General features: G+C 30.9%; 1 protein-coding gene across 1 annotated transcript in view; it reads right to left on the reverse strand.

The window, feature by feature from the left end:
• Positions 1-9,634: 9,634 nt before the first annotated feature.
• Positions 9,635-20,993, reverse strand: part of LOC107454041 (voltage-gated potassium channel subunit beta-2) — a 299,430-nt gene continuing 288,071 nt past the window's right edge. Inside the window, exon 16 of the mRNA XM_087163534.1 lies at positions 9,635-10,494. Coding sequence (XP_087019660.1) covers positions 10,408-10,494 — 87 coding nt within the window. The 3' untranslated portion in view covers positions 9,635-10,407. The remainder of the gene's footprint in view (positions 10,495-20,993) is intronic.

A 20,993-nucleotide genomic window follows, 5' to 3' on the forward strand; every position in this document is an offset into this window, starting at 1 on the left:
ATTCTTTTAGTGACGTCACAAACAGGAAAATAAAAAGGAAATCACAAGTGTGGTCCATTATGTACAAACAGTTTAATGGACGGATACAAAAATGAAAGTACTTGAAATGTACATTTTATCTGCCATACGAGGAGAAAGCTTTAGAAGTAATTATTATATAGGAATTGCACTTGAAATGCCATTTTAATATATAATTTTAATATATAATTCTTACACCTGAACACGAATATATCGTGTCAAAAATCACACATCATTCACGACACTACTTTTTGACAATCAGCAAAATTAATTAGTTTTTCACAGCAAAGCAAGTTTTTATGCAATCAATATTTTGTAGAAATTTCAAAGAGTCTGTTCGAGGAACTGAAGATTATTGTTTATTTAATTGCATTTTATTTTTATTTTATTATATTGTTAACAAGATGAAAACTGTAAATTTGTAGGTTACAGGAATTGGCATTTAAATTGTTGAGCATGAAGAAATTGCAAATTTAAGTAGAAATGTTTATAAATGTCAAAAATCACACGTCATTCACAACACTATTTTTGACAATCGGCAAAATTAATTAGTTTTTTCTCAGCAGATCAAATTTTTTATGCAATCAATATTTTGTAACAATTTTAAAGAGTCTACACTAGAAATTCTAGATTGTTGTAATTTTTTTTTTGTTAAATTGTTAGCGAGAGGAAAACTATAAATTTGTGGGTTACAGAAAATGACATTTAAATTGTTGAGCATGAAGAAGTTGCTTATTTAAATAAAAATGTTAAAAAGAGATATAGTGTCAAAAATCACATATTATTCACGATGCTATTTTTTGACAATTAACAAAATCAATTAATTTATTTACAGCAAATTAAATTTTTATGCTATCAACAATTTTAAAGAGTATGTTCTAGGAACTCCAGATGATTTTTTAAATATTTGTTTTTTTAAATTGTTAACTAGAAGAAAACTGTAAATTTGTGGTCTACAGGAGTTTGTATTTAAATTGTTGAGCGTGAAGAAATATTATTAATTTAATTAAACTGTTTTTAGGAGGAAAATGATGAAAGTTATAGATGTGAGAGCTAAGTATCGAATTTTTGACAAAATGATTTTAGAAGAAAAGCTAAAGATCTTGATTTTTTTTGTTTGATTTTATACTGATAAAAAGGATTTTATTTCTTATTGATGCAAACTTAAAAATTTGAGTTGCAGTAAACTAATTCAAAATTTTTGTTTCATTATAGCTACTGAATTATAATGATAAATTTTAAACAATAAGATTCTGAGTGATAACTATAATTTACAAATTTTTTATTGATGAGCAACTAATAAAATAAAATGAATTCAAATATTAAATAATATTTCATTAGTAAAAAATATCTGACTATCAATTAAGAAAAATTCAAAATTCTACTGGTTAATAAAAATAAAATAAAAAGAAAAACTACCATACCTAAATTCAAAGCAAAACGTAGCAGATGAAATGTTTTGCTCTAGTTTGTTATAAATTTATCAGTTATCTAAAAGAAAATGTTCAATTCAATATTATAAGCCAGGAAAAATTAATTGAAATCAATCATTTTGGTTTTCCTCATGTAAATCAGTCTTTGCGTATTAAATATCCTGAATTATCTTAGAGTTAAAATTTGCTTTTGTTAAACAATTTTCGGCAAAAACAACGTTATTCAATTCATAATAATAATAAACTTCGTTTTTGACACTCAATTTAGAGCCATATTTTCTAAGTTAAATAAGTGTTTATTTAAAAACATGCAAGATAAGAGATAACTAGAGAGATTTAACACTATCGCGTGTAGTATGCCGCACGTTCACGCATGTTTGTTTCGTCTGTTGAGCAGCGATTCCTAAAAGGTGTTCCGCAGAGCCCCAAGTCTACGTGGAATGGACACAGGAGTTCCGAGAGTTGGACTTCTTAATTATATGCAAAAACCTATAATGAACTGTTAACAGGAAGATCATTCCTGTTAAGTGACAGCATTGGTCGAGCAGAAAAACATTCTGGAAAATCGAATTAAAACTATGCATGGCAAAAATAGTTTGTTGTGCACACGGAGAAATCGCCGAAAGGAAAGTTGTTTCTAAACTGAGGAGCAACCAATTTTTAGACATGAATCAAGTTGAACTATATTGCATGACCAGGGTTGGTGAGATTGGTTCTTTTGGTCAAAAATATTCGATAAACTTTAGTCGTGTGACCAGCAAAGGGAGATGGGGAACCATATGGGTTTCCCTAACCGAAACAAATTGGGAACCGCTGCTTTATAGAACCTATAATGTTTCGGTTCTGTAGTGTATAGATATATAAAACAATATTTACTTTAAAGTGTAAAGAACAAAAGAACATTGTTATTCCAATACACATCATCATTTTCTGTTTGAACATGAACTTAATTAAAATTCATACATGAATTTCATAACCAAACATAAGGTATTTTTCTTAAACACATATAAATTGTCCGTTTCACATTGGCTATGTAGAATTTGTAGGACTAAGAAAATTGATCTTAAATAATTGATATAAGAAGAATGTGAATTGATCTGCTATATTTTACTCCGTTGCAAGTTATGAAAAGACTATTGCGGTAAGGATTTAAGTAATCATCCGCGATTGCATATAGTTCCGTTTTATTTTGCTATTAAATTACATAAATAGGCTTTCGAAACAATATAAAAACTTTTAAAAGTTAAACTCGTCGTACAGAAATTTAATTCGTGCTATTTTTTATAAGCATGGCCGTGCTACGTCGTTTTAAGAGTTGGCGATGTTGATATTCGTTCGCGCTTTGAGCTTGACATCCATTTAGCGTGCACTTTGCTGCAAACAGGCTCTCTTCATAAGGAAAATGGTTTTTTCTTAACTTGCAACAGAGTATAAATAAATTGAAACCATTTTGAAATAAATGAATATTGAAATTAAGAAGTCTCATTGAACAAATTTGAGACGCCATTTTCGTAGGGAAAAAAACTGCATAAAAAAGTATATTACATATATATTATAGTTCACGCAAATGATAGATGTATCAGATTAAATGTATCTCTCTCATTCAGTTACTATAATAGCATCATCTTTTATTAAATATAAGTAATATGTAGATTTTTTTTTCTTTTTGTAATCAAGCTATATAAGTGAAACAGCATGGAGTTTATTATTTTATTTATTTCGTCGTTAAAAAATTGATGCCATTGAAATGGATTCGTAATCTGCACAAGCTATAATTCATTTTGTTCAACAGATTCTAAACATAGCAAATAATTTTGCTTGTTTCTTTCAGCCAATCGTATTAGCTCTCTCTTCTAAGTAAGTTCTATTTTTCATTTTATTGAGTCCGATTAACTACTACAAGTTTCTCAATGAAATTCTCCTCTTTTGTTTTGAGCAATGGAAGCATTTAATTATCTCCATTTAGAAGTAAAGTTTAAGTGGTCAGTTTTTTTTATAAACTTTATTTAAGACTTAGATAAATTGCGCATATTTATGCCTAGTCTAAGCTAAATAAATCTAAGAACAAGAAGCTTGACACAGAACTTGTAACTGATGTGTCGTAAAAAATTGTCCTCTATATCTACAAGTCTTCGTAAGCACTTGAGGCAATGAATTCTTTAACATGGAAAGATATGTCATGCAATTGAGTTATTACGATTTGAAATAGATTATGTGAAAGTTAAGTTTTAAATTGTTCGATGCGCCTCCTATTTTTTAAGTCACTACCACTAAGCGAACCCTATGAATAATTTAAAAAAATCATTTATTGCTACTAGACCCCTTCGTCTGGAAGTTAAACTGTACAGCTAAATAGCAATATTGGCATTCTTAATTTCTTATTAATCTTGTAGCACCAACTAAGAGATATGCTTTATATTTGAAAAAGATTTATTATAAGTAGTTTGTTAAAGTGGTCTTGGCTTTAAAAAGGCTTTTAAGGATTAAACAAAACAAAAAGTTCTTGAAAAATACATCACCAGAATAAAAAATTTTAAGTTCGATAACATACACTAAAAGAATTTTTTTTCGTCAGTTGCAATGTATATTTTAACTGGCTTCAGTTTTAGAGCAAATGATACCTTCACCATATTAGTGTTAACCCGATGAAGTATAAATGTAAAAGGGCCATTCTTACTGCACGTGATTCCCGCAATTTTGTTCGTTGACAGGAGAAAGTAAGAAATTTGATTGGTTATATAAATTCTCCTTTGGTCTCCATAATGATCAGAGTTGCGTGAAACGCATGCAGTGAGAATGACATTTAACGTTTTATAGTGACGAGCAAAACTGCCCTTATGAAAAGAGTGATTGGTTATTTTGGGCATAAACAAAGTGGAAAAAAATCGCAGTCGGTATGATATTATTTTGATATAATAACTCACTTTTAATAAGGTCTTATTTTGGAAAAAGAGGTCTTAGTTTTACAGAACATATGCAAAGAATTAAATAACTACGTTGCCACGATTCATGTTAATAAAAGGCCATATTTTCCAAATGCGAACTTAGTCATTTAAGGGGTTAATTTTACGAAATTCTCTAAATTTTTAGAGTCTACATTGGTAAATTGACCAAAATTCAATACCTTTTAAGTAATTTCAACAAATTACGAAAGATTTGAGAATAAATTTATCAATATTAGCCTATATGCCTAGTATATGGTAATGGTTGTAGGTATTAATTCCTCCAAATTTGGTGATGTTTAGCATGAACTGCTTTAAAATATCAACCCAATAAATTTTAACCAAAATATTAAGTACTTAGTACCCTCCGCTAAGGCCACTATAACACTAAATTAAAGATCGAAGCCTGCAAGCAATTTGTTCAGTCTTGCTCATGGGTCTAGATGCGTCTGTTGTATAACATGCCATTAGAGAAAGCTTGCATTTTCTTCAAAATTTCAGAAATTTTTTTAACGTTTTTCTAACGTTCAACGTTAACTATCTCGAAGTGAAAGAGCATGGGTAGTGTTTTTCGTCACCTTGTCAATCGATATTTTATTTTTTCGATTGAATATACTCACAAAGTTAGTCTCACAAGATTTAAAGCCTAATATATATATAAAAAAAATTACGGTTTAGTAAAGTTCTAGTAAATGAAAATTCAGTGCTCTAACTGACAAACGACGTGCTTTCTAAAGAGGTATGGAAAGTTCATTTTAAAGAGACTTATGATCCGTTTATAAAATTTAAAAAGAAATAGAATTTTTTTCTCGTTTGAGATACTTTTAAAACTTTTTAATAATAAATAAAATAAAAAAAAATAAAAATAACCATTTCTTTTTTCCAGGTTAAATTTTTGAGGATTTAATAGCAACCTTTTTTTCTTTAATTGCATAACATTGTTAGACATTTTTAACGTTTTAAACCATAAATGTTCTGAAGCCTTAAGACATCATACCTGCCAGCTCTTCCGGAAGATTTTATTTTCATATTTAAAGTGGTAGTAATTATATAGGGGAGAGTGGGGTCAATTGTAACAGGGTACGATTGTAACAGAGCAAAAATTTCGAGTGTCGGGTTCTAGATTTGGTTCCTAGGTGGCGCACAAGGTGTATTTAATAAATCTACATGTACACCCCTGATGGCAACCATTTTTATGTACTTTTGAAAGAGTTACATCACAAAAGATATTTTCACGCCACGCAAGTACTTTTTTTGGTATTAGAATATTATATTGTAACAAAGTAATTTTGTTTAAACAAATAAAAATTAGTAACCGAATATGTAAGTGGACACTTTAATTAACATTTCAATAAAAAAAAGATTAGTTTTGCTAATTAACTAGCATTGTTTTTAACAAATGAAGCTGAAATGGCGTCTTGGGGACAATTGTAACAATAAGTAAAGGGGCGATTGTAACAGCTGAAAATAAATAATCTTATGTTTACAAACCATTACTTAACTCTTTAAGAACCACTAATAGTTTCCTATATCATTTATATTATGTTGCATGTGCATTATTTTATTTGTCACCTTTCACAGCATAAATTAAAATTTTTAACCCCTTAAAGTTAAAAGTTTAACCCTTTAGGTCTCTGCTCATTATTATTTTTACTCCTAAAATATCACTACTATTTTGATCAATAAAAAAATATATCACAACTATGATAATATGTATAATTAACTATGTTTTAGTTGAATTTATGAACTGTTACAATTGACCCCGTAAGTGGGGACAATTGTAACAACTGCGCGACTGTCAAAAATTGTTAATAACTAATAAAATAACATCTAAAATAAGGTATTTATTTTTTTTTCTAGTAGAGGATAGTCTACTTTACTCGTCTGTCAATTAATACTAATAATATATTGGATTTTTTGTTAGTTAAAAATAGTTAAGTAAAAAATGTTACAATTGACCCCACTCTCCCCTACTATTTTTTCTTTTATAATCTTAATTTTTATAATCTTAATATTTGTTTATAATATTGATAACCACTATTCTTACAAAAATTAAGCACATATATTAATATACGTTATTATCATGGTTGTCAACTTAAGTTTGCTCATATACAACGTATTTGTTTGCTTAAAATTGAAGTTTTAATTCCATTTTAATACCACTGGGAAAAATTATAATGGAAGGGATTAAAAGTTGGCAGGTATGAGACATACCTGCCAACTTTTACGCATTGGGCGTAAAATTTTATTTTTATCTGTAAAGTGGTAGTTAAAAGTATGCTTTTATTGCATTTATAACCTTAATTTTTAATCTTTTTGACCACCACTATTTTAAAAGTAATTAAGCATATATATTAATATGTAATACTGTTTTGGAAGTCTGTATAAGCTTTTCCAAAGTACAGTGTATGTTTCTGCCTAAAATTGTAATTTAAATTCCATTTTACTACCACAGGGGAAAATCATCCTCGAAAGGATTAAAAGTTGGCAGGTATGCTTAAGATGATACTAAGTTGAACCATATTATCCTACTACTCAAACTTCTATGGTCTGATTTAAATAATAGCATACTTCACTTTAATACGTTATTAAGGCTGCAGGAAATTATGGTTAAATGTTGAACCGATATTTGGAAATGGGTAAGGAAAATATTTAGTTTTCCAGTTTAAAAAAAAGTATCTACTGTCATTTTTGCTCGGTGCATTTTAAAGGCTGTTAATTAATTTCATTTTGTGTGATCTCCAAAAGAAAAAAAGAAACTTTAACGTTTAACAGCAAGTCATTAATAGCAACAATTTAGATCTTATTTTATTTACTAACTTTTTACTGGCTATTAATAATCTCCAAATTCAATAATGATTCAATTTTTTAATTTTAAAATTTTTTTTTAATGTCAGGATTTTAAATATAAAATATCTCTTAATCGCATTATTTTTGATTTTTATTATGGAAGTCTATAACCAATACCTACTAGAAAAGAGAAGGCCTCAGCACTGATCAATTTAGTAGTCCGACTAACCGAACTTAAAATGCGCAGTAGAGAAAAATAGGAAAGATATCACTACAATCGGGTTACTAAGCTGCGCTGAAGTGTTTAGTACGAAATATGTCTGTATGTTTGGACTACTAACGAAACACATTTCTTGTTTATGGTAACCCGTGCTGTGGCCTTCTTCGTTCTAGGAGGTATTGCACCAATTCCATACTTCTTGCATTGTTTCAATTTATGTGTTAAATGCTGCAGATCAGTCTGTAGTATAACAGAAGTCATTCCTGGGTCATCGAACAGCGATTAACTGACAGCATCCGATTTTTTTGGTGACTACTTGTGAGGGAGCAAGTTGTTACGGCTTGCAAAAGCCAAATCTTCCAAGTCGCCAAGTTGGCTGAAAAACATGGATGGCCCTTACGATCTGTATAATGTAAGTAATTCATTTTTTATTTCCTTTTACATTACATTAATTATTATTTTAAATGACATGTTTTTCAAATATCCAGGTATAAAAAAGTAAAATTTGTGCTGGTCACAAAATTTTAAAGTAGCGTTCAACTGGTTTAAAAAGCTCAAAATGTCTGATCTCATTTTTACTTTTTACAGATCGTAAAAAAGAAGTGTTTTTCTAAGTATCAATTCTCTAGTACATAATCACAAATTAATTTTTATTTATTTATTTTTAGCTATTCAAAGCACCAAACCGCAAATACAAAGCACCGAGCTTAATGAATCTCTCTGCAGCAAATTCAGACAGTCAAGAAAGGTTGTTAGTAAAAAAATTGCACTTTTATTTATTGGTTTATTCATTTATTTATTTTTAAAAAAAAACCTGTTCTTAAAGAAGGTTGCTTTTCACAAATGGATTAACACTAAAATTTAATTATTCATTAATTGTTGAACTTGCTATTCAAAGTAAATTACAAAATAAGTTCTTTAATTTTCTTTTAATGCTTTTAAAATATTTTAAAAAATTACTTTTTTCAAAATAAATATTTTTTTTTTATCACAATTATTCTGTTTAATTTATTCATTTGAGAAATTGGTCTTGAGAAAATGCAAGAGGATATGGTTTGAAAAAAAAAGGAAGCAAGTTTTAGGATTTATGACATAATTACTTTTAATAACTATTAGGCGATCTTTTCTTTTAAATTGTGCAGCGTCCGATAAGCGAATGTAAATTAACAACGAATTTAAATTTAAAGGGTATGAAATATTAAATTTCAGTCGTAATTTTAATTTAAAGTTTTTAAAATTAATTCAGATCTTTCCTAAAAAAATTATTAGGAATGAGCATTACATACAATTGTTATAATTTACTTAAGAAATATTGTTTTTTCTAGTCTAATAATTTAATAATTGTTGCACGTCAATTTCTTCTTTTTTTTTTATATGTAAAATGCTACGGCCCCTGCTTATTTACTAGCATATAGAAACTCTAGTGAATTAATAGCTCTAGTCAACTAAAAAATTTTATAATTTTAATACATGCACTTACAGTAGATTTTCGTGTTAGAGATTTTGCCATTTTGTACGGTCGCGGAGAAAAATTTTTCTCCCTAGTAATAACATTTACGTTTTAATGCATTTTTAAAATTAAATTTTAAATTGTTGCATCTAAAATTGCAAATCAATCATGTGTACATAACGTTTGCATTAGATCGACAACTATGCTTATTAAGAATTACAATTATGTATAGACGAAATTTTCAAAATTTCAGATCTTCAGAAATTGTAAACTTTCACAAAATACTTTACAGTCATTGTTTCTCAACCTTTTTTTGTATTTCGACCCCTCTAATAAGTTAAAAAGAGAAATGATTCTCAAACCCCCTGCTCGGAAAAAAAACCCCAAGAGAAATTATTTATTAGTATCAAACGTGGAGCCACTTATGGACAAACTTTTACTAGGAAAATTAACTCAATCCTTCTATTAATAGTATGCATGACATGACAAAATATAATCGTAGTCAGCAGTAACTTATACTATAACTTCTTTAAAATACAAATTTTTGTTTTGAGCTTTAGAAAATTTGTTTTTTATTTATAGGAATTTTTATTTTTAACTTCCGAATCCCCTGGTTGAGAAAAGCTGCTTTTAGTATTGTTATTCTACCACTTTGTAAAATTTTATATATATATATATATATTATATATATATATATATATATATATATATATATATATATATATATATATATATATATATATATATATATATATATAGCAGGTTGCTCTTTAAAAAACTCTTTTTATTTTCTCTTTTGAAAGTCGTGCATATTAAAGTGTTATAACATTTTATGATTCTTCAAAGTTTGAATATATGTGTTACAACGTTGCACAATTTTTTCTGATTATATTAAGAAGGATTTTATTATTATCGCCACATTATCGCAATATCTCATATCGTATCGTATATCTCATTATCGCAACATTACATTATTTTGCTTCAAGTCCATGGAGATGTGTTGGGATATTTAAATATGTTAATGTTCTTACAACATTATAAAATTTTTTTTGATTTCATGCATTTGTATTTAAATATTTAAAACTGTCAATATTATGTGTTCTCAAAAGATGGCGCAACAGTCGACCATTTTTAGAATTAATGCTGAATGAATATCCATAAATATTGTGCCCTTGACAGACTAATGAACTCACAGTCTCGGACAAGTACTCGTCGTAAAGCTCAAACTGAGTTATGCCAAATAAATTGGCAGGACATGTTAAAAAAAAATCCTTTTTAACTAAAATGAAGTTATTCATTCATATATATATATAACAGAAAAATGTAGTTTTGCCATCTGTTTGTGCAAAGCAGAGTTGGCAGTAAGTGAATCTTTCACTGCAAAACACACGATGACCTTATTGTGTCCATTAGGCTTGAGGGTGGTTGGTCGTTGTGGGGAGGATCTCCAGTTGGTGAATTGGCCGTGTGATTCGTGTCTCCACCCTTGCTAGGGCTCAGGGGTTGGTCAGAGGGCGAGCCGAGGTCCGCGGATGGACCTCGACTCTGCACCAGTCACCTTTGCAGAGGATGCCTTGTGGGCTTGTTGTCTAGAATCTTCTCGATTTCGCTGGATATGTTGGTCGTGAGCTTAGGAATAATCTGCAGTGAAAAGACATGCATTTTAGATGAATGAATGTAATTCGAATGGCATAATTGCAGTTATTATGCCAAAAAGTGACATTTTAAATATTTAAGATATCATGATATTGAAAAAGCAAGACAAGACTGCGGCAACTTTGTCTCATTTGAAACAAGTTTCTGTGAGTTAAGCAAGTTAAAACGCTCACCGAATGCGGCGAAACATTTTAAGTATATACGATAATTAGAGCGTTCGCCTTCCAATGAGGTGAACCAGATTCGAATCCCACCCATGGCTGGTCGGTACGAATCCGCGTCCGGCTTGCACCGACCACACTGCTGATGTGAAATATCTAGAGATGCCAACTTACTCCGGACAGTGAATAGATATTTTTAAGTGGTAGCTTATTAATTGTAGTTCTTGGGGAAATAAATTTAATTTATTAGATTTTTATATACCACTATTTCTAAATTATTCGTAGGATTATATAATTCACCACTTTTTACAGTTATGTCACTGGGAAAATAAACAGTGAAGCAAGTGAACTGCTTGAAAAAACAAGAAACTATAACCAGCAAATCAAGTCTGAAATGCAGACTACATCAGCGGAAGTCACTGACACAGAAATTCATGAAAGCGGCCGGCTTTTGGAGCAGACAGTGAGTGTGTCATCCGTAGATTCGGAAAGTTCATCCAAAAATATCACCGAGCCCCCCCCCCCTCAAAAAACGAAAACGTAAAAAGAGAAAGAAAAACAAAGCTACAAAGCCTGTTGAAAATTTATCCACTACTACAAATATCAGCCCTCCACCACTACTAGATGTCGCCACTTCCTTGCAGCAATCTGACAACGAAGAAAATCCTGACTTGACCCAACCCATGGAGGATTATAATTCAGCTGCGGCTCCACCCACAATTTCAGAAACAGAACCACCAATCATGCATATCAAAGTTCTAGTCCGTGGACTCACAGCATGTACCAATACAGATCATATCTCCCGTGAATTGGCCAAGACAGGCATTATAACAAGCAAAGTGATTCAGTTTAAAAGAAAAGTGGGCGAGGCCTATCGGCTCCTCCCACTCTTTCTCACAATATTGATCAAAACAGAACAAAATAACCAAATCTACTCAGTAACCAATATTTGTGACCTTCCCGTGAAAATTGAAAGATTTCGTGGAGGGAATAGCCCAATACAATGTTATAACTGCCAGAATTTCGGCCACACACAACGAATGTGCAAATCTCAACCAAGATGTCTAAAATGTGCCGCCGACCACCGTTCCTATCAGTGCCATAAGGATAAAACTTCACCACCTAAATGTTGCAACTGCGGAGAAGCACATACTGCAAATTACACAGGTTGCAGCAACCGTCCCCCCAGGAGAGGCCTTCGCGCAACTCCTGATAAAATCCCATCAAGAACGATAGGTCAAGCCCATAGACTTGCATCAATTATCAAAGAACTTAAAGAACTCTTAAAAAACCGAGATGTATTTCAACTGCTGCAAACAATTATGAGGGAGACTACTCCGGAATAATTTCACTTTAGGACTAAAACTGAACTCTTCTCTGACTTTAAATATGCATCTCTATAAATTACAATTTAATAATCTTGAATGCTTCACACTAGATTACGCCACTAAGGCTTCGCAAAATTTGTAATTTCTTCCTGATTCTGATTACCGATTTTGTATATTCTTTGCTATCATCAACTCTGATTCCTGGCTCTGTAAATATTTATGCTTTCATCAATTTGTCTCCCGATTTTATATATACTTACGCTATCATCAACATTAAACACTCAATTTCAAATTTCTACTGATCATCAATGTAAATATCACAGATTAAGTTTGTATATCATGTTTTCATATCTAATCATGGCTATTTTCAATTTTCTTTGCAATTCATGTAAACCTTCGATCTAGTTGTACTTTCTAGTCATGGCAATATTATTATGTAACCATACTATCATATAACTCAAAATGACTATATACACTGTATTATTTTCATGATGGATGGGTTAGAGGCCGCTGCGCGGCCTAGGTACCCAATTTATTTTAAATAAAGTAAGTAAGTAGTTATGTCACTCTAGACTCTTCAAAAAGCAGGCAAAATTAGTCAAGTAATTGCAAAATTTAGTTTGTAATTAATTTCTGTTTTTTAAATTATTTTGGCGTGTCCGGAGCAATTGGCATCTCTGAATATCCTCAGTGGTAAACAGGGCTGAAAGCCCTTAATCAGCAAGACGGAAAAGAGCAAATACTGTTACGAAGGACATTTCATTTTAGCATTCTTTTCGAGAAAAATAAAATATCTGTAACTATCAAGATTTCTTTTATAGCTTTAAGATATAAGTAAAACTGCCTCTTTTTCAAGATAAAGTAGATATTGTTGAATAGTTTTAAAGAAAAATAAGTAAACTCCTGGGGAAAACTAGCAATAACTGAAATGGTTTTACTACCAGACTTTCCCCATTTCCGTCTCGCTTTCACCCCTGGTGGTAGACGGATCATGGGTTAGAGCCCCTTTTGCTGTCAGGCTAACCATGGTAGGTTCTCGTGGCCTTCCTCTCCATATAATGCAAATACGGGTGAGTTCTCTCAAAAAGTCCTTCACGAAGGCAAATTTCTCCCGATACTTGATCCAAGAGTTCCCTTGTTTTCTGGATCGGGTTCAAAATTACAAGGCTACGGAGTTAAACATTAGTAGTAGTAAACCCAAAAAATTGGGTCGGCTGTTCATTGACTGTTATAAAATATAAAAATATACTATAATTATGTCTCACACAAAATCACACACCTTTTTTTTAAAAATTAAATAGTAGCCGAAATGAGAATATATTTATAACACAACTTCTTTTCCATCATGTATTTAATATAATTGTTATAGTTCTTTTTTAATGTTCATTCATGAATTATTATTTGGCATTAGATAACATGAAAAAATATGAAAGTTACTGTGGGTAATAGTAGTGTTACTAAACTACATTTGCTTCAAAAATATGAATATGATAAAAGTCGACGTGTTTCAATTGTTCATAAATAGGTTGCCATTTTCAAGATCTTGCACGCGTGAATGAGGAAATCAAAAATAATTAAAGACATAAAATGCAAAGCTACTTTACAATCAAACGTGATATAAAACATAAAACGTAAAGTGACTTCACATTTTATGATTCAAATCACTTATGCTTTCTCCATTCAAGCCTGGCAATTCTTGAAAATGCGAGATTATTTTTGAGAACTGGAACATTTCAACTTTTATTACAATCTTCATATTTTTTTTAAGTGAATGAAGTTTTTAATCTAGTATGCATTTTTGCTGCAGTTTCTTCTGATTCCTTATTTAGTAATAGTTTAGTTAGAAAAATAATATTTTTCAATGTATTTAATTAGACTTTCTTAAAGTCAACCTTAAGCCTCTTTTTTCTCATTTATTAATTTCTTGTCTTTTATTTGTACTATTATTGTTATAAGTAAAAGGAAACGAATGCTCATAAGCATGTACAAGTCTCGATTGACAATTTTTTAATTTTTAAATACATAACCCTCTAAGCGTTCAGCCCCTGGGTGAAATTGCACAAAAATTTTCCTGTTATTGCCTTTCTATCCCATTGAATAACATGAAGGAAACCGGTTCTTTGATTAAGTAAAGCCTGCAGCTAAAAACACAGGACGCAAACTTACAATCCAGCTGCCTTTTGGAGGTTTTAATCTGAGCTGTTGTTGGTCCCAATTATTATACAAAATTTTATTTTTTAATTTGTTACCCGAACAAAAACAATGTCAAGAATCAAGATTCTTTTATTTAAAAAGTACCAAAAAGGGCAGCTGGTCGTTAAACGCCACTGGATACAAAAAAAAAATAAAAAAATAACGCAGCCAGGACCAACGCCAGCAGGTATTACCCTCAGTTCAATTCTCAAATAAGGTGTTTTTAAGGTTGACTAGACTATATGCGTAGCCATATCATTATCTCATTGAGTCATGTCAGACCCAATGAACCAGTGAGAGCCTACTGAGTAACCAGACCAATTCTAAGTCTTCAGTAATCTTGTGTTAAGACTGTTAAAGAGTGGGCGTAACTATCCTTTATCTACAAGTTTCATTCTGAAAGCGGAGCAGTTGGCATCCCTGCGTAGATTATAGTGGGTTTTACAACTTTACATATTACACGTATAGGAGGATTATTAGATTTACTTATTAGACAACAAAAAGAGCACTAGCATCTTTGCAGTTTCACATTATTCCTGTTTTCCGAAATTCTTTAAAATACCCATATTTCATACCATAATTTTTGCAGAAACTCACAAATAATCTAGTGTTCCTCTGACCCCGACACTCTTATGTTAAATAAATCTTACACCTTATACTGTCGTCTTACAATTTATAATATTTGCATTTTTTTTAGATTTAATGGAATAATTATATTTTTATATTAAATAAATCAGTCTTATATTAAACAAATCTTACACCTTATACTGTCGTTTTACAATTTATAACGTTTGCATTTTTTTAGATTTAATAGAATAATTATATTTTTCTTCTCCAGCCTTTCTATTAAGATATCGTCAGTTTATAATATTCATTAGTTTAAATTTAAGAGTGGGCGTTACTTTATTGAATGTCTAATTGGTTTCAGTATAAAAAAAGTTACTCATTAAGTAACAAAAAGAGCACTAGCATCCTCATGGTTTCACATTATTGCTATTTTTCTGAAATTCTTTAAAATTCATATCTTTCACATCATAATTATAGTCGAAACTCACAAATAATCTAGTGTTCTTTTGAAGCTGACACTTTTATATTATCTAAATTTATACTTTATATTGTCGTCTTACAATTTATAACTTAAGCATTTTTTTAAAAAATTTAATAGAATAATAATTTTTGTTCTTCTCCAGCCGTTCTATTAAGAATTCGTCACTTTACAATATTTATTATTTCAGATTTAAGAGTGGGCGTTACTTTCATTGCATATCTAATTGGATCGGTATAAAAAAGTTACTCATTAAGCTACAAAAGAGCTCCAGGATCCTCATGGTTTTACATTATTGCAATTTTTCTGAAATTCTTCAAACTTCTCATCTTTCATTTTATAATTCTTGCCGAAACTCACAAATAATCTAGCGTTCTTCTGACGCTGGAATCTTATCGAAATTTTATACCTTATACTGTCGTCATACAATTTATATTGTTTGCAAAGTTTTTAGAATAATAACTTTTCTTCTTCTCCGGCCGTTCTATTAAGAATTCGTCACTCTTTATTATTTCAAATTTAAGAGTGGGCGTTACTTTTATTGCATATCTGATTGGTTTCAGTATAAAAAGTTACTCATTAAGTACCAAAAAGAGCTCTAGTATCCTCACGTTTTCATATTGCTATTTTTCTGAATTTTTTTAATATTCCAATCTTTCACATCATAATTCTTGCCGAAACTCATAAATAATCTAGTGTTCTTCTGACGCAGACACTTTTATATTACCCAAATTTTACACCTTAAATTGTCGTTTTACAACTTATAATTTTGACATCTCTTTCAGTTTTAAGAGAATAATATATTTTTTTTCATCACCCACAGCTGGTATTGACACAGTATTGACACAGTTCTTCCTGTGTCTATATTCGATTCTTGTAGTAGAGTCTTACTTAATTTCATTATTTTAAACTGAAAAATATTTTTGTTTCTTTATTAAAGAAAATACCAATAGTTTATTGATCAGAAGTGTTTTCTGTGTATCATTTAAATTTTAGAATTTTGAATTAAAAAAAAACAAGAACACTTTTAGTCAATACAGAAATACTATGGGATTTGCCATCACCTCCTAGAAGAAGGAAGGCCTCAGCACGGATCAATTTAGTAGCCCGATCTAACGAAATTAACAGCGCAGTAGATGAAAAATAAGAAAGATGTCATTTCGTTAGGGGTACTAACATAAGGTGTACTAGTAGGTGTTGGTACTAAGCTGCGCAGTGGTTGAAAATACGAAATATGTCATTACGTTTGGACTACTAAAGGATATTTATGGTAACCCGTGCTGAGGCCTGCCCTTATCTAGGAGGTGTTGGTCTCTTTAATTTAATTGGATGAAAGAGATGTGCCTTGAGTAATCCCTTAATTGGAAAAATATATTTCCGATCAAGTAATATATGCAGTTATCGCGACTTATAGAAAAAGTAATGCCTAAATAATATTAAAAAATGAATATTTTAATCTACCACTTATTTACTAAAAATAAATTTTATGATTTTTTCTCTTTTTTATTCTAGTACGACTATAAATATTTATTATTCTTTTTTTATTTTCTACGCATTTGCAATTTGCTTGTATTTCAACGAAATGCTGTAGATTGCTGAATGCTGACTCAACTCAAGTTTATAGGTAATACATGTGTATTCTAAGTCAGTGTTTCCCAAACTTATGACTTTAGTGTACCCTTTAAAAATTTTTCGTAACGCTGTGTACCTCCAATACAAAAATGAATGTATTTTTTAATGTAAAAAATTGCACTAAAATTAAAAATCACAACTGGCTGCTGACACCACTAATTATTAACTGCTAACTCTGCAAAAAATAGCTCATAGAAAAATACGTAATCGTAAATTTTCATGGCTAGCTTGTTTTTAAATACAATTTCTTGAAATTTTTGTTTGTTGCAAGATATTTCGCTTAAGAGCTCGTACCCCCGCTAAACTGTTCCCGTACCCTTGGGGGTACACGTACCACACTTTGGGAAACACTGTTCTAAGTTAATGAATTAACCTCTTCGAGACGGCCGAAGTCATAGATGCATTCGCAGGGTGTCGATAATCAGGGTAAAAAAGATAAAACTGGTAGCCAACCTATTTTCATAGCAGTTTATTTGTGGGGAGGGGTGATAATAGTTTGATTTATTTAATTCACCACTATTTAGTTTGAATTAAAAATTTTACAGTTACACTTTTAACGCATAAGGATTGGATGCGTTAGATCTAAAGTGAAAGCAAAACTAAGTCAGTCAAATTATCCCCTACCCGAAAAGGTTAAACTACGCATTTATGATGCAACGAAATTGCTTCGCGAGGGGTTTGCATACACTTAGATTATATTTTCGACTATCGTTGGTACGTAGCCGAATTAAGAGTCGATAAACAGGGTGGATATCACTGAAAATATTTAAAAATTGATAGATAAAAGATTGCAGATATAAATCGTTTATATTAATTTCGCTATATTAATCCTTAATCGTTTATATTATTTAATCCATCAAAATATATTAAAAGTCAATGTAAATATATATAGGTTTTGAAACAAACCATCTTAAAATGAAAATGAAATTAAAACCTTTAAAATAAAAAAGTTACGTCGCAGGACTTGTTACTCCGAGTAATTTTATTCAGTGAACTGTAATGTTTGTGCTCTTTACTAGCTCCATAGCAGTTAGTAAACAATCAACAATATGTTTATTAGGCGGGAAATGTTATTCACATTAAAAATTTCAAAATAGAATTGTTTGTGTTTTTTTAATCCTATACCAGGGTTGACACTACCCACTACACATGTAAAAAGTAGTAGAGATGGGTGAAACGTAACGGAGCAGTGACTCGTCTTACAGTGACTGTTCCAGTCACTGTGAGACAACTTGCACCAACCAAAAAATTGTCACTGTGACAAATTTCACTGCTACTGTCGCTGCTCCAAAAAATCACAGTGAAAATGTTGTTTTTCACAGTTTGGTTTTCTGTGACAGCCTTTGGAAGGATTTTCCCTGCTCCGTTGCGATAAATGGCCCGGTGCCCTACTAACTAGGCTATCCCGCCAGGCTATCACCAGCAGTGATGGAAAGATGAGAGGTGAGAATTTTTTTTTAAATTGAAACTCACCGAATAGAAGATTGAAACCAAATGGAAACTGTACTGAAAACAGAAGGCACTTCATAACATGCTTACTCCCTACCCAGTGATAGAAAACTTAGATTTGTCTTTAAAAGTTTACCTAAAGCTACTGATCCACAGGTTATTCATAAAGAGATAGCACTTTATCATAATCTACCTGTGGCAAAAGTCACACAATTAGCGAAGAGAAAAAAGAAAGAAAAGCATTAATTTCCTGTGTATATAGTTGATCTAGACAAAATGGGTTAGATAAAATTGTGTATAAATAGGGTGAAAATACGAGTTGAGGATTACAAGAAAACTGACAGACCAACTCAAGGCCATTGTTACCAGGATTTCTTTTAGCGGCAAATCAACTACAGGCACCAGGCAAGATGCGTGAAATGCGCAGGCAATCTTACTGAAGAATGCACAAAGGAACACGTGAAACCTAAATGCTGTAACTGCAATTGGAACCACCCACCAAATTACTCAGAAAAGTTTGTAAGCATTGTCGAGAATCTAAAGAATAGAAACTACAAAGGGAAATCCTTTGATATGATTTTAAAATAACACAATCTCTCGATCAATCGACAATCTGAGAAGTTACTCCAGGTCTGAAAAATAATAATCCCATGAAAGATCTTAGCTTTGCAAGCATTCTTTATAAAGCTATTGAGACTTCAAATAATCTACATAGCTTGACTACTAAAGTTAGAGAATAACAAGAACATGTGACTAAATCTCAGACTGATGAGAAAGAAGACGAAAATTTAAGCATGGATAGAAATAATACTGCTATCTCACTCAGCATAGTTCTCTGGAATGCTAACAATTTACAGGGGCGCCACTCTAAAAAAAAATTTCAAGATTGAACTTATTTTTACCAAATAATACTATCTAGCATTGTTTACTGAATTTTTAGAAATTTATGGCTCACTGACACCAAAATTTACCTTTCCTTCATAATAGCCTACATATTAAATCAATCATTTGATTATTTTTTTTCTTTATTTTATGTTTTTTTACCAAACAAAACAAAAATAACAGCTAACCAGTACCGTCTTTACGCATGGGCATACCCGGGGGCCCCAGGCACCCCATGAGAATCTTAATTTTTGTAAGCGGTATTAAAAATGAAGCTAATGAACAACATTGCCTTATGTATTTTTCGAAATAAATATTAAGTGTGAATTTTTTTCTACAAATAGTAATTCATTATTATGCAAACACTAATATTTTGAATAGTTTATCACCAAGAAAACTTAAAAAGGCAACCGAAAATTCGTGAAAAGTTACATTGGTACTTGGTGGTACTTGGACATTGAAAGATGTTTTAACAACAGTTTGACAAAATAATTCATACCTTTCGAATTTTCTTTTTCGATTTTTTATACCTTCATGTTTATTCAATTTAATTATTTTAATTAACTTCCATGGTTTTGAAAATTATTTTATTAGTTGAGGATTACAACTGGCCAGCATCTCATTTTTTTTAAAAAAATTATGCATAGCTTTATTGGAGTTTTTTTGGGTAATCATAACGTGTTTAAATTTGTTAAAATTATTGCATCTTGAAAATGATTTATTTTATGTACGTGAAGTTTTTTAGTTAGTTTTTAAATATTATGGCAGGCTATAGGGGTCTGAAATATTTCTGCGCCCGGGGGCCCTGCATGCCATTAAGACGGCCATGCAGCTAACTTTGTATATTTTTTTACAACTGTTACTGAACAACCAGAAACCATTCATATCTCTATTTTTCACTTTACCATCACTTATTTTTTGTTCTAGCTCTATAATTTCTTTCTTTTTTAAAAAATAATCTGAATTTGACTTTGGCCAACATGACAGTAGGTTAGGGTGGGAGAAGCAAACGCGAGCAGATTTAGATTCAGCAGTAGTACAAATTTAATTACACAAATAGATGAAGTTCAACCAATCCAATTTGTCAAGACTTTAAGAATAAGATTTAGTGAAGCTGACAAAAAGAAAAAAAATAAAAGTCCTGACATCATTAACATATCATATGTTTTCATTAAGATGTAATATTTTTTTTATTTTGACCAAAATAATTTTCAAATTTCTAATGAGAAAAAAAAAGGAAATTTAATTGATGTAATTTATTTAGTACATTGATTTTTCTCAAGACTGATTTCAGTCCCCAGGACTGAAGAGTGGCACCCATGCAATTTAACCACAAAAAATGGGAGAAACAATAGACTTCCTTCTTGGATAGTCTCCTGACGTCACAGCTATTACTGAAACCAAAGCTAAGCCTAACCAAAGACTGAACATTCCATCTTGTAATTCATACAGATGCGACCTTGTCTGACATAAAGGCGAAGGAACGGCCGTTTACGTCTCTAGATCATTATAATACCAAAGTATAATATATTATATTATAATATAAAGTCTCTAGTCTAGTTATAATACCAAAACCAAAGATTACATTGATGAGACCTCGGTGATTGATGAGATAACAAAGATAACACTGAACAGTAATAAACTCATCAAACAAGACCTAAATATAGATGACATTAACCGTTTCATGGTGAAACTCAATTCCAAAATCTATAGTAATGCCAACAATTGAACTGCCTCAGATTTTAATCAATTGTTTGACCTAGAACTACTAGAAGAAAACGAAAATTACAGTTC

The sequence above is a fragment of the Parasteatoda tepidariorum genome, chromosome 5 (assembly GCF_982258835.1).
Source record: "Parasteatoda tepidariorum strain Cologne lab strain chromosome 5, Ptep-v5.0, whole genome shotgun sequence".
In the NCBI taxonomy this organism is placed as follows: domain Eukaryota; kingdom Metazoa; phylum Arthropoda; class Arachnida; order Araneae; family Theridiidae; genus Parasteatoda; species Parasteatoda tepidariorum.